Below are 17,494 nucleotides of genomic sequence, written 5' to 3'. Positions count from 1 at the left end.
ATGCCTTAAGATACATGAAAGGACAACTTAAACTATCTGGAGAGTCTCAAACTCAAAAGGTCCAAACTAGGGGACTTAAGCTCATAAATCTTACACGAAAGAGATCTTGAAGGACACTAGACAAGGTATAAGCTTTATACCTAAAAATGATGCACGAAGGTGGAAAGTTTCTGGATCTCTAAGCTTGATGGCACCTTCTTCTTCTTTTCAAAGATCACTAGGTCTGATTTTAGTAGCCTAAGGTCATCTTAGATAGTGTGGCTAGGATTAGGGTTACATCCATGTAAACCCTAATGTGAATGACTTTTCATCTTACTTAGGATCCATGGGTTAAAACCTCCATGGACTATCCATGGACTACCATATTGGTTTAGCCCATCCTAAATAACCATAAGCCCACACCATAATAATGATTGATTTACCAAATCAATCCCCTTACATTTAATTAGTCTCTTTTGATCACTAAATTAATTCTTGATCATTACTAATTAAATAATATGATTTCATATTAATATATCAGAAATTATAATATATTGTTAAATCATAAATAACCTCTTCTCAGAAGTACATCCTATCAAATTGTCGTGGTGATATGCAACCCAAATGGATCATGCTACTCTCTGGTCAAGTACATACCAATTATAATTATGGGCTTAGACACCTAATCCAACAAGCCACCTCATCGGCTATACACCTCCTTATTTTGGATACATGGAAGGTATCATCAATCTGACTCAACTCCTCCGGTAGCTCCAATTGGTAAACCACCTTGCCCATACGGTCCAACACTCAAAAAGGACCAATGAATCTGGGGCCCAACTTTCCCTGCTTCCTGAAGCGAATAACACCCTTCCATGGTGACACCTTCAGGAGCACAAAATCATCACCTAAAACTCTAAACATAGCGTCTCCAACCCGCATAACTCTTCTGACGGCTCTGCACAGTCAAAAGTCTCTGTCGAACCTGTTGTATAAGCTCAGTCGTCTTGAGCACGACTTTCGTGCTCCTTATGACCCTCTGCCGCACTTCTCCCCCAACAAATAGGGGTTCGACACCTCCGACCATAAAGGAGCTCGAACGGTGTATATCTACACTGACATGATGGCTGTTATTATAAGAGAACTCAGCCAAAAGAATATAGGAGTCCCAACTCCCACCAAAATCAATAACACATGCGCATAGCATATCCTGGATCGTCTGAATCGTAAACTCGCTTTGCCCATCCGTCTGCAGATGGTACACGGTACTAAAATGCAGTCGAGTAACCAAATCCTCATGAAATCTCTTCCAGAATCTGGAAGTAAAGCGTACAACCCGATCAGACACAATAGATGTTGTCACCCTGTACCAAACCACCACCTCACGAACATAAATCTCTGCCAACTTCTATGTATAAGAGTTCTCACAAATGACTAAGAAGTGAGTGCTCTTTGTCAAACGATGCACTATCACCCATATAGCGTCAACACTCCTCGCAACCCTTGGTATCATAGTAATGAAATCCATAGTAATCTGCTCCCACTTCCATAGGGGAACCTCCAGAGGCAGAAACTTGCCATGAGGGCACTGGTGCTCCGCCTTGACCTTCTGGCAGGTCAAACATCGCTCCACAAACCATGCTACATCCCTTTTCATATGTGGCCACTAATATTTGTGCTTAAAATCAAGATGCATCTTTGTAGCCCCCAGGTGGATAGAGAATCTCAATTTGTGGGCCTCCTCCATCAAAATTCTTTGGGCCCCACCCACATATAGCACCCATACCCGCCCATGGAGAGTCAAAAGCCCTCTACTATTCATATCAAATGTCGAAATCTGACCGATCACCCGCTCACTCTTCCGATGTTCCTCCTTTATTGCCTTCGTCTACGCTTCCTTGATGATCTCTAAAAATGGAGTCATCACGGTCATCCTCATTCATACATCCCGCATCGTGGTACTGTTAGGGTGCAAAGTCACTCTTGGAAGTAGTGTTTTAGGCTTACCATCATGTATGTGTAAATGGGTTGAGTCTTTCCTATAAATAGGAAGTGAGTGACTCCCATTATGTAAGGAACCATTTGGAGTGTTAGACTAGAGAGAGAAACTTTGTACAAACCCATTTGTATATTCTTTCTAGATTTAATATGAGCTTACAAAGATTTATTTACTCCTTGTGTTCTTGATTTTACATGATGATTCACTAGATCTTTATAATTCCGCACATGCCTTCATAATCAACACCAATACAATTGGTATCATAGCGGGTGTTATTGATTTGATCAAGAATTGATCCTTGATGACAATCTTGATTTGGTGATTCTTCATGTTCTTATTGATCTTCGAGTTTTGAGAGTGTTTTGTGTTCTAGAAATCAAATTTTTCCTTCATTTGATCCATAATTCGATTTTCTCTCTCCATAATACTTGTTTGTACCACTTTCTCTCACTAGAATTTGGTTCATATTCGCTTCCTCTCTCTAAAGATCTCCTTGATTTTCATTTTCTCTCTCTAGAAAACACAAGTTCTTATCATTTGATTCGAAAGAAAAGAAGCAGTTATGGAGAAATGGATGATACATTGTAAAGATGTTCAAAGTGAACGCTCATTTGAATATATTCTTTATATCTTGACTATTGGATTGAAAAGGGAATGTGATATTGTTGTAAATGGAGAAAAGAATGAAGTTGGAGAATTAATTAGTTGTCCAATTTTTCGAACCAAACATTTGTTTGATAGTTTGGTTACAACATATCAAAAGAGATGAAGAAATAGAAGATATGGAGAAGTCATAAAAGGAATTTCTCATGCTGAATGCAAATATGGAAGCAATAAACTTGAATATTATGCAGATTGTCGTGAAGCTCGGGAAGGTGTTCTTGATGTTCAAGAAAAAGGAGTTCAAGTTAATTTTCAAGATGAAAAAGTTTTTTGCTAAATTGGAGTTCAAACCGATGATATATTTGTGTTCTTGTGATTCGTTTGAAGGAATTATTCCTCATCGGAAGCCGGTGATCCAAGAATTTCACAAGTATCAAACTCCAAAAGATTTGATTCAAACTCAAAATGTTCAAGTTGTGAAAAGTGGGTTTGTTCATAAAGTCAAGTCTTCAAGATGCAAAAAGATGAGAAAGAAAAAGAAGATTAATCGCAAAAACAAGCGGGTTTACTCACAAAAATCATCAAATGTTGTGAAGTTGAAATCCGTGAAGCAAATTTGAGTTCCAGAGCAACAATCTCCAAATGTTGCATTGAATTTGAAGTCAAACCCCAAATGTGTTAGTGGTTCTTTTGAAGATGTTCTTGGATCGTTGAAGAATACGAAGAACAAGTTGTACATCTCACATAATGGGTGGTACAATGTTCAAATTGGATATTTTCTCATTCCAACAAAAGAACCAAGATGTTCAAAATTTGATTCGTTCGTTGCAAATGGATCTCGATTCATCAAAAAGGTATCACAAATTCTCAAATGGATTTCAAAACATCCATGATTTCGATTCGTGTTTTTCGTTTTTCATTTTTTGATCGATTTGCTTCATTAGATCAAATCTGTTTCAACCCCATTGATTAATCCAATTATTTTTGTTTAGATCAAAATTCGAAAAATCAAAACCAATTCTTAAATTTCATTTACTATTCATCAAATCAAAATGAAAAATTAGTCCTATTTTTTTACTGTTCATCAGTAATTTCTTTTGAAGCCCAGTCCAACATTTAATTCACTTGATACTGATTTTGAGACCAAAAAGTTTGACTGCTACAGTTCTTAAATTCATTCCATCTGATTTTGACTTTTGGAGTCAAAATGATTTCTCAAAATTCCAGATCAAAATAATCGATCATTTGTCACTCTCATTATATGAACTCATAATATCACATCGTTCATTCATCCAATATCTTTTAATTTCTTTTCTTGATAATCGACTCCATTAATATCGATTTTGATAGATCCGTTCGTCTTATGTCTGAATCGGATGTTTTAAATCAACAGTTTAATAAATCGAATCTAGAATCAAAGATTATTGATTTTAATTTCGAATCGAGTGGATGGATATTTTCGAATCTGGTATTTCAATTGGTATTAATCAAAACTCGATTTGTGGTTCATGGTCAAAATGTGATAGATGTTGATTATTTCTAGAATTGAGGTATACAATCAACGGTTTAAGTTCGATGGTTGTAATCAGATTTCGAAGTTTGATATGAAGCGTTGAGTATCAAAGTAGTTGATTTTGGATTTGGAATCGACAGTTGATGCTCGAACGTATACTTGGGAACAAAATCGATTATGTGTTGGTTTATTGGTTGCTAACAAATCGATGGTTTGGATGGATGAAAAACGAAAGTCATAGAATGATTGATTGAAGAACGGTAATCGATTGTTCATATCATTGATAAATGATTTGGTTTGGGTGTTATGGCTTCGTTATCTGATCGATGTTGGAGTCGACATGAGACAAAGGTTAAGAACGAAGGCTGTGAAATCGATTCTTGGCAAACGATGTTGATTTTGACGTGGTTTACTGATTTGGAATCGGTGGAATCTAGGGGTCGAATTTCTTGAAAACGAACGAAGCCATGGTTCAATGGAAATTGTTTGCAGATAGTCGACTAGGAATGATGATGTACGAAGTGCTCCTGGTTGTTGTTTGGATTGTGATAACAATTTTGAGTTATTGCTTGAAGAAACGAAGTCTGATTTTGGGGTTGATCGATTCGCAGGTATTTGCTTTGGGTTTGGGAAGAACTGTAAGAAAGAAAATTTGGGTTTAATAACTTACGAAAATTTTGGTTTGGGAACGAACAGGCTCAATTTTGGGGAATCAATGATGTTTACAAGAGTTTAGTTGAGTTTGGTTGAAATGATCGAAATGGTTACTGTTCATAACTAAGGTTGCGTATGCCTAAATGTTTGTTAGAATGGCGATGGAAATTTTTTCGTTAATATGGGATAAAGATTTCGTACGAAGGATGTGACAAAAGTTTCGTAAATGGCCCCTAAAATTTTGTTAGTTTAACACCTTTCCAAATTTTCGTACGAAGGGTAGAGATGATTTCGTACGAAGGGTTGAAAATTTCGTAGGGTAGAGATGATTTCGTACGAAGGGGGTGTTTGGGAGATCTTTTCCAAGCTAAAAGTCATTTTCTAAAAATAACTTTTTATAAAAGATCTTTTCTCAAAAGTATAAGTTTAAAATGTGTTTGGATGTACAAAAAGACAAAAGTTGCTTTTCAAAGGGCAAAAGTTTCAAAAGTCAGAAATTATGGCCTTTTGAATCACGTTTCTTTTCCCTTTATCAAAAGTTGTTTTCAAAAGATCTTTTTCCCTTTCCAAACAACTTTTCAATTTTTTTGATTTTTTAGAAAAGTAAAAAGCCAAAAAGTTGTTTGTAAAGCAATCCCATACACCCTCAAGGGTTGAAAATTTAGTGTGTTTTGAAAAAGAGTGCAGAAGTTTCAAATTTGGTCCTTGAAATTTTGACAGGCTCTTCTTAAAGGGATGGTTCACTCTCCTTTAAAGGTGTCCTGCTCCACTCTAATTTGGCAAAATTTTAAAACTTTCGTAAGTTGAAGATATATTTCGTACGAATAGACAAAAGTTTCGTATGTTTGTTATGAAGAAAGAAGGACAAGTTTCAAAAGCAGTCCCTAAACTTTCTAATGGTTAGCAACTTTGACAAATGGCTTAAAGCTTCGACGGTTTGGACAAAATGTTTCGTATGTTTTGAAGACAAAAGGAAAAGTTTTGTATGCAGGCCCTATAATTTCGAATGTTTAGCAGTTTTTGCCCAAATTCAAAAATGGATTGTTTTTGCTGTTTGAAGAAAATGCATTTCAGGCCCCTGCACTTTGTGCGAATTTACGCTTTATGCGCAGTTTCGCAAATGGGATAGAGTTTCGCATATTTGGTTATTTTTGGCGCAATGGGTCCCTGCAAGTTTCAGAAAGTGACAATTTCTACCCGGATTTTGGAAAATCTTGCATTTTTCACCCAAAAAATCAAAAAAAATCACAAATTGGAAATTTTTTGTGGCTTTTTCGTGATTGTTTTTCCGTGCAAGATTTTTGGTGATTCATTTTTGGTATCCATCAAGGGGGAGTATTGTATTGTTCATTCCTCGGGCGTTTCTCACCCATAATGCGTTTTATAATCCTTTTATGATTATAAAAAGGGGGAGAATGATGGGTATTCGAAGCGAGTTTCTTGGATATTCATTTGCGGATTTGAAGACCGGTGTTACTTCGAGGGGAGTTTGGTCTTGATCGCGCTATCTCATTGGAGATTGAAGCCGGGACATCCAATCCTAACTTTGAGGGGGAGAATGTTAAGGTGCAAAGTCACTCTTGGATGTAGCGTTTTAGGCTTACCCTCTTGTATGTGTAAATGGGTTGAGTCTTTCCTATAAATAGGAAGTGAGTGACTCTCATTATGTAAGGAACCGTTTTGAGTGTTAGGCTAGAGAGAGAAACTTTGTACAAACCCATTTGTATATTCTTTCTAGATCTAATGTGAGCTTACAAAGAATTATTTACTCATTGTGCTCTTGATTTTACATGATGATTCACTAGATCTTTCTAATTCCGCACATGCCATCATAATCAACACCACTACATGTACTCGTTATCCTCCGACTCAAGGCATCGGCCACCATATTAGACTTGCCTAGATGATACAAGATCTCACAATTGTAGTCCTTCACTACGTCCAACCACCTCATCTGCTTCATATTCAAATTAGGTTGATCCATAAGGTATCTTAGGCTCTTATGCTACGTATAGATGGTACACCGAACACCATAGAGATAGTGGCGCCAAATCTTGAGGTCGAAAACCACTGCCCCTAACTCCAAATCATGAGTAAGGTACCTCACCTCGTGAGGCTTCAGCTGCCTTGAAGCATAGGCTATCACATGCTCTTTCTGCATTAACATTGTTGGATTAGTGTCTAAGCCAATAACCATATTTGGTAAATACTTGACCAGATTGTGCATGGTCCTTTTGGGTTGCCTTCACCAAAGCAACTTGACTGGAGAAATAATAGAGAAAGAGGTTATTATGACTTATTAATATGTTATGATATATTAAAGGAGAAATCATATTTGTTTAATTAATATTGGTCAATAATTAATTAGGAATTAATTTCGTGATCAAGTGTAATTAATTAAACTAGAGGGGTTGAATTGTAATTATATGATAGTTGCAAAATAGGGTAAGGATTATCCTAGAATATGGGTGGACGAAATCTAAAGGATATGTATCCTTGAAATCGTCCAAAGATATGGGCTTTCAAGGCTTATCTTATTGTTACCTGGTGGGCAAGCAACTAGATAAGGATAAGGACTGAAACCCTAATCTATACACCTATATAAAGACCCCTAAGGCTCATGAATTCGTCCATGCCTTCCCAAAGGTTCATAGGGAAGAAATTCTATACCTCTTCTCTCTCTTTATTACCTCTCCATTTGCTCTTGGTGTTTGTGAGCCATTAGAGGCACTACACTTGTGGTGCTTGCTTTCAAGACTTAGGGTTTGAAGATTCAAGTTGTTATTACAATATAACAACAAGAGGTATGTAATCTAACCTTCTTGGTTAATTTCGAAAATAGAAATCATCTTCAAGGTTTTATTATGTGTTCATAATGTTGTGTATCTAATAGTGAAAACATAGATCCAATGCTAGGGTTGCATGTACACATATGATTGTTTGTATAAAACCCATCAGTGGTATCATAGCCTTTGGTTAACTTGTTTTGAATTAGTTTATTCAATTGTATGAACTTGACATATTAGGGTTTATTGCCAATAAACCCTAGGAGGCTAAGTTTTTTTCGAGATTATGGTTTGCAAACCCTAATTTGCAAGAGTTTAAATAAGATCTTCAAATCCTTTCCTTAAACCCTTAAATTTTGAAAACTAGGGTTTGTCTTAATCCCTTGATTTTCGAAATTAGCCTCCTCCCCAAGATAAGATCCTAAATTTTAGGGATTTGGATTATCCCATATCTTGTAATTATCTTCTAATTGTTATATATGGTAATTATAGATTTTGCATTATCCTAATCATAATTTCGAAATCTAGAGAGATAATTAAGGGATTAGGATATCTTAAATGTATAAATGGTAATTATCCTCATGATTTAGATAATCCCTTATGATTTAATAATTAAATTAATATTCTAATTCAAGATAATTATTAAATCAAGAGTTTTAATATTTAAAATTTTAATTTACATGTCATAAATTCGAAATTTTTTAAGAGAAATTAAAACTAAATTGTTTTGAAAAGTTTCAAAACTTGCCCTCAAGTTTTGGAATTTAAATTTTGATTAAAAGTTTAATTTTGATGCATATTTAATTTCTAAACCCTAATGTTTTGAAATGTTTCAAAACTTGCCCTCAAGTTTTGGAATTTAAAAGTTGATTAAAAGTTTAATTTAGGAATGTTAAATTGTAAAACCCTAGTATTGTTTTGAAAAGTTCAAATCACACCCTTATGGTTTTATTAATTAATTAAGGTGTATAATTAAAAGAAGTTTAATAAATCCATAAAAGTTTTGGTTTACAATTAAAAGTATAATTGTTATATTTGACCACCTAACATTTTAAAAGTGTAAAATACACCCTATACTATATATAACATTAAAAGTCTAACATTATATATATGTATGAGTAAAACTCAGTCTTACCGTTAGTAGGCCACATTCACGAAGCTGGTCTATAAGGGGTGTTTAAGGAAATTGCCTATAAAATGGCGATTGAATGGGTATCCACTCTTACCCACCACACTCTTGACTAGTGGAGGGTCGTTAGCCGAACGGGTAGGATAGAACAAAACTTTCCATTATAAGTATAATGAAGTACAAAAGTAACTAAATGTTTTACAAATTCCCAATCTTAGTTACTTAGGCAAAAGTGAATTGATGCAATTCCATGAAATTACACTTTGTGCCCTTGCGAAGAGGTTAGTGGAGCGTGTGTGGTTTACCGGTACACTAAATGGTTCTAAGCAAAGGTAGCAAAGGGTGACTCAATATTTGTCATAGTTCGGTGCAGCATGTGTGGTTTACCAGCACATCGAATAGGTGACTGTAACATGTGAGGGCACCATGTAAGTTTGCATGGTAATTCACACCCACTTTGTGATCCTCGGCATCCCAGTCACAAACAAGAGGGGCATATCGAGATTTAAACATGCCATTGAAAGTTCAATGAATCTCAAAGGATCTAGGAGTTTTCATAGATTTAAAACTTAAATTTCTTTTTCGTTTTTCGTGGTGGAAATTAGTGAATCGTCATTCACTTACCTTCAAATATTCTACAATTAGGGTTACGACATCCCTCTCCCAAGTTGTGGAATATTGTGTTGGGTCCTAGCCTTAGTATTTCATTTGGGTGATTTACTAAGGACTCAATCAATCAACTAACTTGAATTTGTTTCTCCCGTTTTGTAGATATCAAAGTTCGACAACTATGGTCTTGCCAAATCCCGTGGAACAAGCATTCCACATGAAGATGGTATTCCACAATTCGATCGAGGAACAAGAAATCATGCTTCACTTCCTCCACCTCCTCCAATTGTACTCCCTAACCCACAAGATCGAAGAATTGAAAGGTTCAATATCATTAAGGCCCTATTGGAAATGAAACATGAAGATGGTAAATCCGTGTGTGCCCACATTCTAGGAATGAAATCACACATCGATAGGTTGATTATGTTGGGTGTGTCATTTCTCGATGAGTTGGCTGTGAACTGGGTTCTGCAGTCACTCCCTGAATCATATAATGAGTTCAAAAGAAAGTATTATATGATGGATCATAACGATAACCTCATTGACCTAACTTACATGCTCATTGCTGCTGAATCAGAAATGATTTGGCGAAGCAATGGAGCGTATTTGTTGGGAAAGTCAACCAACTATGCTTTCGAGGACATTTTAAGAGAAGCGACCTGCGTTTGCTACCAAGAGAAAGGGCATTGGATAGAAGTCTGCCCCAAGAGCCTGAAGATTCCAAAGATGGGAGAGTCAAAGAGTATGACTGTGCTTCAGGTAAAAATCCACTATCTAACTCCATTAAGTTCCTATTCGTTGATTCTTAATACATGATGTGATAAGATTGCATTTGAATGTTTTGCAGGATCGGTGAAAAGAAAGGAATCTTGATGAGTCTAATCACAAAGAAATGGATCTCGATCGCATGGACTTGAAGATTAGATTTTGAGCTTATATATTTATGATAGAATTGTTAGGAATATTCGACTACATAGTTTTCAATGGATTTTGCATTGTAAGGACAAATGTTTTCCGCTGCTTTTATAAATAAAATAAATTTTATTTGACTTATTTATTTATTTGTTTATTTCCTTGCAATGAAATCGTTATGAAAATTGATGTTTACATATTTCTACAACGAATGGATATGATTCTTATTTATGGAAATGTCGAGAATGTACCAAATAGGGAGAGTTTCTCATCGCCCAATTTTCAATTGGATAGAAATTTGGAATCACGCAACTTGGTTGCATGATGAATGAGAAATTTCATATTTGGAAATTATACTAATTCGTTGACAAAGTGTCAAGCGAAGGACTAGGAGATCGAGCACACAAAGTTGTGTGTTGATCAAGTCCACCATAAGAGTAACAAAGATATGCGTCATGATTTACTAAAGGTTTAGTAAATATGATAAGATTAAGTGTAATTAGGAATTGATTAAAAAGATTTAAATCAATGGCAGAACGAACAAGAAGAATCAAGTAGGCAGAAAGATAAAAGGTTATCCTTTCTAAGAATAAAGGAGAGTACCTTTTATGTTTTATGATAGGTCTTAATGATTAAGAACCATATCTCAAATGATCCTCTAATTGAGTCTTAGTACAATTGTATGTTTAAGAAGAGGAATCAAGAATTGAAGAAATGGTTAAAATCAAGAAGTCAATCATACTTCGTTCCAAAACAAGTCTTAGAGTTAAGATTGTGACAACGAGTGACAAGTATTAAAAGGTTTATAACGTTCATCAAATGTGGAAAGTTGTGATGTATTGGATAAGACAAAGACCAACTAGGACCAATTTATGAAGTGTTTTGATAAAAACTACACTAACTCTTGAATATTTGTTTGTCAAGAAACGTTTATAGACAAGAGAATATTATATGTCAAGGAGTCAGTGGGAGTCTTAATGGTCTTGAAAGGTTTCAATAACAAATCAAATAAACCTTATCGATCATCACTAGCACACGAGTTGAGGTTAACAACCTATCGTGTTGACATTATTTTGTTTCTGTGCTGTTCCAATTGAGTTAATTATGTGAGTCCTATGAGTTCTCATTTGAATGCATAAAAGGCAAGGACCTTGATCAATGGAAAGTATCTTGATAGGCAAAGGTGAACTGCTTAACTACTTGGAAGACATGGTAGGCAGTTGTGCTACCATAAGGCAAGAAATCAAGATTAAGAAAGTTCGGTCCATATGAGTTTGAATTTGTCGTAAACTTTGGTTTTAACAAACTCACATGGATAGGAACACATACACCGTTTAAATCTAAGTGTCATAAGATTTCCTCCTTCATGAAAATGATTGTGAGAAAATGCTTTCACTAAGAAAGATTTTAAGAAGATAGTGATTGTAAAATTGCATTCTCGAATTTGATTATGGTTACGGTATCCCTTTCCATGATTTGAATTGTGAGGTTTGGCAATTAGTCTTAATTGTTTAGACACACATATGAACTATCTAAGGCAAAGGTGTATAAGTTCAAGAAGCATTGATAAAAGATTATCAAAGCACTAAGTATTAGAAACATGAACTTAATAAATTCAATAAGTATTGTTTTTCTGAAAGTTAAGTTGTTTCTGAATACATGTCAAAGCTAGTGGGAGCATAAGTGTTATGTTTTATAATAATCATCATGATAGTGGGAGCATAAATGTTATGATTGTATGATTATTAAGGCACGTATTGCAAGTTGGCAATATTAATTATAGAAAACAAGAATTATACCTTGCAAAGTCGTAAGGGTTGTAAAGTTGTTTTGCTATAATTAAGAGAGAAAATATTATGCTTCATTTCAAATCTAAAGGCTTAGGTTGAGAAATGTTAATAAATTTAGTTAAAGGTACATAGTGTGTTCTTAAAACTTCAATTATGATTGTGACATTCCTCTTCACAATTCGAATATTGAGAAGATAGCAAATAAAACATTATGCATCGTGTCCCATACGCTTCGGGTATAGTGTCGATTGCAAATGCTTTAATATTTGATCATTCTAAAATTTTCCAAATGTCTAGCGCATCTAGAGGGAAAAGGGACTAGAATCGGTTTTGACTAAAATAATTAAACAACTATCATAGGACAATTGAAATTTCAACGAGGATTGGTTGCTTGTGAGTAGTTGGAAGCATGGTATTGGATGAACCATATCGACATTATTATAAATAGAAAATATTCTATTAAGAATGAGTTGTCATGTGGAAAATATGGAAATGTTTCCATATTGGATGGACCATATCGACATTATTATGAATAGATAAGATTCTATTAAGAATAAGTTGTCATATGGAAAATATGGAAACATGTCCATATTGGGAATTGAATATTGAAAATCTATGTCTAGATTAGAAACATTTATGCAAAAGGATGTTTAAAGGAATGTAATTTGAGTGAGAGACATCATATCTAAGGAATTGTCTTGTAACAATCTCCGATAGAGGACTTTGTAATATTATTGGCAATAGTCTTTGTGAATTTGGTGCAGTGACATTACGAAAGGATCGTTGCATAAAATGTTAGAATCTAGCATATTCTATAAGTAGCAAGAATTTGATATTCTTTCACTTATGGAAAAGGATTTGGAGTTGTGAATTGAAAATGATTGGAAATGTGTTCAATTTGATCTATTTCACAAAGAAATAACCATAGGTAAACATTGTGTGCATGCTAGGAGCATGGGACAAGTGTAATAATTCAAGTAAGAAGTCGATTACCCGAAACGACCAATAATGAGTAATCAATATGGTGATAAATAAAAGTTGTTTTATTTATGCTCAAAGGTTTGAGGCCATATGATATTGGTATTATTCTTGTGTTTCACTTGGTTTAGAACAGTCAAATTATTCGAACGGGCCACAATCGTTCATATGTTGGAAGTAGATATGAATGAAGACTGTCATGAATTGGTTTGTAGATTGTCTAAAGCGTATTAGACATAGCAAAGGTTTGCTACAACGTTCATGAGTGCTTATGAATATGATTTTGAGCAATGGATTAAACCCACGTTCACTTGGATCGCTTCATGGATTTTATCACGAGTGATTGGTGAGACGATAATATCTTCTATTTTTGAAACCGAGATGTGTGAGTTGTATCTTGCGAATCGGTTGCACGTTGATAATATGTAAACGCACCAGTAACTCGGTGTTATAAAACTTATTGCTGTGTGTGATTTGGTGAGTGAGTGCAAGCAAACATTGAGTCGAAGTTTATCCGTTCCTTTGACCCAGAGTGGGATAAAAGCGATATTTGTGGGCCCCTCGATGATTTAGTGATGACAAACGTAAATGCTCGGCTGGGCTAGGGCTAATTTGATTTCTTCAATTAGTCGGTCGTCGTAAATCGGAAATCGAGAAACAACGCATAGACTGAGAGAATAATTTCAATCCATGTCTCGTGTCTATACGATGTTACAGTTTTCGTTTAGGAGGTGTGTACCGCAAGTGTAGCCTTAGGGAGTCTGCATGGCGAATGAGACTTTTCACCGAAGATGATACACAATCACCATATTTTGTGCTATTTTTACAAGGTTGTGTTCGGGATTTCACCTCAGGGGTTATTGATGTCCACTTTTGTAGAACCATTTCAAACCGCGAGTATAATTCTCGTGATGCATGTGAAGGACAAATCAGGTCTTTCGTTTACCGATTTTTGCATCGCCTCGTCACTTTCTCAATCAATCATAAGAATTAAGGGGATAAGACGCCTATTCAGAATTTGTTTCATTTGTGGAGCATCATTACAACCGGCAATTGACGTCTTATTTTCACATTTGAATGTGGAATGACCTCACTCAATGCCACCTCGATATCCTTACATTCCGATTTGGGAGGAGTTATGGATGCCACAGGGAGATGGAGATGGAGTGAGCGAAATACATGAAGAAAATGATGATTGAGATTTATCCTTTTATTTGTGTTTGTTTTGTTATTATTAGTCTTCTTATTTTTGGTTTTATTTGGTTGTGTAACAAGACTTAGTAATTGTTATGATTCTTCCTTCCACATTTTCTATTTTAGTTGGTTGATATGCAGAAAAATCGTGAGAACGCCATCCATAACGGTAAATAAACATCTTGGTTTATAGTTTTGGTTTTAGTTCGAGATGCAACATCTTAGTTTATCTTTTTACTAATTATGAATTTGTTAATGATAGAACCAATGGTGTTGGTGGTGATGTTAGTATACAATGGTGTTGGTTATGATATCGGTATACACTTATGATGGTGGTGGTATCCGAAAGGAGTTAAGAGTTTGTTCAATCTAACCATGTGTAACGTGTGTCAAAATCATCTCAATAACGAGATCCCAAGCAAATTAGGTCACACAAAATATTGTCGACATGTCTCAGCCAATCATTTACGTGGCAGTAGTGGTATAAGGTGATTGACCATTAATTAGGTAATAATAGAAGGAACAAGGACTAAATAGGTAATCCAAACCTGAAATAAGAATAAAAAAAATTAGAACATAGCCAACATCTACGATTAGTCTTAGAAACCCTGTGCGCGGAGAAGCTTTATGCGAAGTTCTCGAAATGCGAATTTTGGATCCGCCGAATCGAATTCTTAAGGCACGTGGTTAGCGAAGAGGGAATACACGTGGACCCTTCCAAAATTAAATCCATTAAGAGCTGGTCAACACCGAAGACGCCTACATAAATTCATCAATTTCTAGGCCTAGCTGGCTACTATCGCAAGTTTATTAAGAACTTCTCCCGCATAGCTAAGCCTCTTACAACACTTACCCAGAAGGGCGTATCCTTTTGACTGTGAAGAGAAGCATGAAAGAGCGTTTCAAATGCTCAAACGAGCCTTGTGCACCGCACTAATACTATCCCTTCCCGAAGGAGCAGAAGACTTCGTGGTCTATTGCGATGCATCGAATAAAGGACTCGAATGTGTTTTGATGCAGCGAGGTAAGGTCATCGCCTATGCCTCGAGTCAGCTGAAGACACATGAGGTCAACTATGAAGGGTTCGATATACTTGGGGCCTAACTTGCCCCGCTTCCTGAAGCGGATGACACCCTTCCAAGGTAACACCCTCAAAAGGACCATATCCCCGACCTGGAACTTTAAGTACGATCGGCGTAACTCTTATGCCGACTTTGGGCCGTCTGGAATCTACTTCGGCCATGTTGGATCTTCTCTGTCGTCTTGAGTACCACCTTGGTATTCCCCATGATTCTCTGATCGACCTCAACCCAACATATTGGGATCCGGGGTCATGCACTTCCTCCCGTAGAGCATCTCGAAGGGAGGTCGATCAATATTGGAGTGGTAGCTATTATTATAGGAAAACTCTGCCAATGGGAGGTAGGTATCCTAACTACCACCTAAGTCTAAAATGCATGCCCGCAACAACTCCCCCAAAGTATGGATGGTCCGCTCACTCTTACCATCCGTCTGCGGGTGGAAAGTTATGCTGAAGTGTAGACGAGTACCCAGCTCGTCATGAAATTTCTTCCAGATTCTTGAAGTGAACCGCACATCCTTATCAGAAATCACAGAATATGTAGATGTCTGCCAACTTCTTGGCCGAAATACTCTCTTGAATCGGGATGAAGTGGGTGCTCTTGTTCAATCGATCCAAGGTGACCCATATCACGTCAACCTCGCACGTCGTCTGATGTAACTTTGTAAAGAAGTCCATGGTAATATCCACCCATTTCCATACTGGGATATCCAACGGGTGCGTCTTGCCATGAGGCCTCTGGTGGTCGGCCTTGACCTTCCTGCATGTCAAGCACATCTCGACGTACCAGGCTACATCTCGCTTCATGTACGGCCACCAGTAATCAAGACTAAGATCTCTATACATCTTCATCTCCCTGGGATGGATGGAAAACCTAGACGGTAAATAAACATCTTGGTTTATAATTTTGGTTTTAGTTCGAGATGCAACATCCTAGTTTATCTTTTTTACTAATTATGAATTTGTCGACATGTCTCAGCCAATCATTTACGTGGCAGTAGTGGCATAGGGTGATTGACCATTAATTAGGTAATAATAGAAGGAACAAGGACTAAATGGGTAATCCAAACCTGAAATGAGAATAGGTTATAAAAAAATTAGAACTAACACTGTAAAGTCTTACCATATACAGGGACCATTTCTGTAATCTAGTCTATAACTAATGAAACATCATAGGCGTTGTATTTATGAATGATCGATGATTTTAATATAAAAGTTTACACGCGAAACAATCGAACCATCATAATCGCGGATTGCCAGCATGTCACATCTAAGACCGTTCGATAAATCCATAAATGTCCGCCCGCATCATCAAGCCTCCTTTAACATTAAGGATTGCCAGCCTGTTAACCTACTAACCGTCGGATGATTTCAGATCTTCCCTCCTTAAATTCAACCAAACAAAACAAGCCGTGAATTATATATATCCCCCTCCCCCATCTAAAATTTTCATCGCATTTTCAGATTCACAATAAGCCCAAACTAATCATTTCTCTCTTACAAATTTAAATTACAATCAATGGAGTCCGGGAAGACAACAAAGGGTGCCGGAGGAAGGAAAGGTGCCGGAGAGAGGAAGAAATCGGTGACAAAGTCGGTTAAGGCCGGGCTTCAGTTTCCCGTCGGTAGAATCTCCAGGTTTTTGAAAAGAGGCAGATACGCTAAACGAACTGGATCTGGTGCGCCGATCTATCTTGCTGCTGTTCTTGAGTACCTCGCTGCAGAGGTTAGTATCAAAGCTCTTTCTTTTTCATGTTTTAAAGATTTGATTTTGTTTTATATAGTTTTTTCCTAGTTGTTGAAATTAGCGATTGATTTGTTTTGCAAAATTGAAATCTAGGTTTTGGAGTTGGCTGGAAATGCAGCAAGAGATAACAAGAAGACGAGAATTAACCCTAGACATGTGCTATTGGCTGTGAGGAACGATGACGAATTGGGTAAATTGCTTGCTGGTGTGACGATTGCGAGTGGAGGTGTTCTACCAAACATCAATCCAGTTTTGTTGCCCAAGAAATCTGCTGCCGTCGATGCTGAGAAGACACCTAAATCTCCCAAAAAAGCTGCCAAATCTCCCAAAAAGGCATAGAAGAATGTAGTTAGGGTTTAGGATGTTTTTGAATCGTGTATGGAACTAGTCCAGGTTAAATGCTTACAAAACGTCTTGTTTTATAGTCGCAAATATGAAATGAATCCTTCACTTTATAAAAATTTGGACACTTTTCTCATGTTTTTCCCCAGTAAGTTTCGTCTCTGAAATAAGTTTCAGC

At 36.4% G+C, this 17,494-nt stretch overlaps 1 protein-coding gene across 1 annotated transcript; it reads left to right on the top strand.

Annotated features, from left to right (window-relative positions):
* Positions 1-16,669: 16,669 nt before the first annotated feature.
* Positions 16,670-17,452, top strand: LOC145017531 (histone H2A.1-like). The gene is made up of 2 exons (XM_078975550.1): positions 16,670-16,953; positions 17,068-17,452. The coding sequence occupies exons 1-2, from the start codon at positions 16,747-16,749 to the stop codon at positions 17,311-17,313; spliced, it is 453 nt and encodes a 150-aa protein (XP_078831676.1). The 5' UTR covers positions 16,670-16,746; the 3' UTR covers positions 17,314-17,452.
* Positions 17,453-17,494: the final 42 nt, after the last annotated feature.

This window comes from Lactuca saligna, chromosome 9 (genome assembly GCF_052625555.1).
Source record: "Lactuca saligna cultivar CGN05327 chromosome 9, ASM5262555v1, whole genome shotgun sequence".
Classification (NCBI taxonomy): domain Eukaryota; kingdom Viridiplantae; phylum Streptophyta; class Magnoliopsida; order Asterales; family Asteraceae; genus Lactuca; species Lactuca saligna.
The sequence above is the reverse complement of the archived record's forward strand: the minus strand, read 5'-3'. Positions and strand labels throughout refer to the sequence as shown.

What these genes read in the sequence shown, in the direction of transcription:
- LOC145017531 (XM_078975550.1), top strand. Translation starts at nt 16,747, where the DNA reads ATGGAGTCCGGGAAGACAACAAAGGGTGCCGGAGGAAGGAAAGGTGCC. An exon ending in TTGAGTACCTCGCTGCAGAG is followed by an intron (nt 16,954 to 17,067) that starts GTTAGTATCAAA and finishes ATTGAAATCTAG; the next exon opens with GTTTTGGAGTTGGCTGGAAA.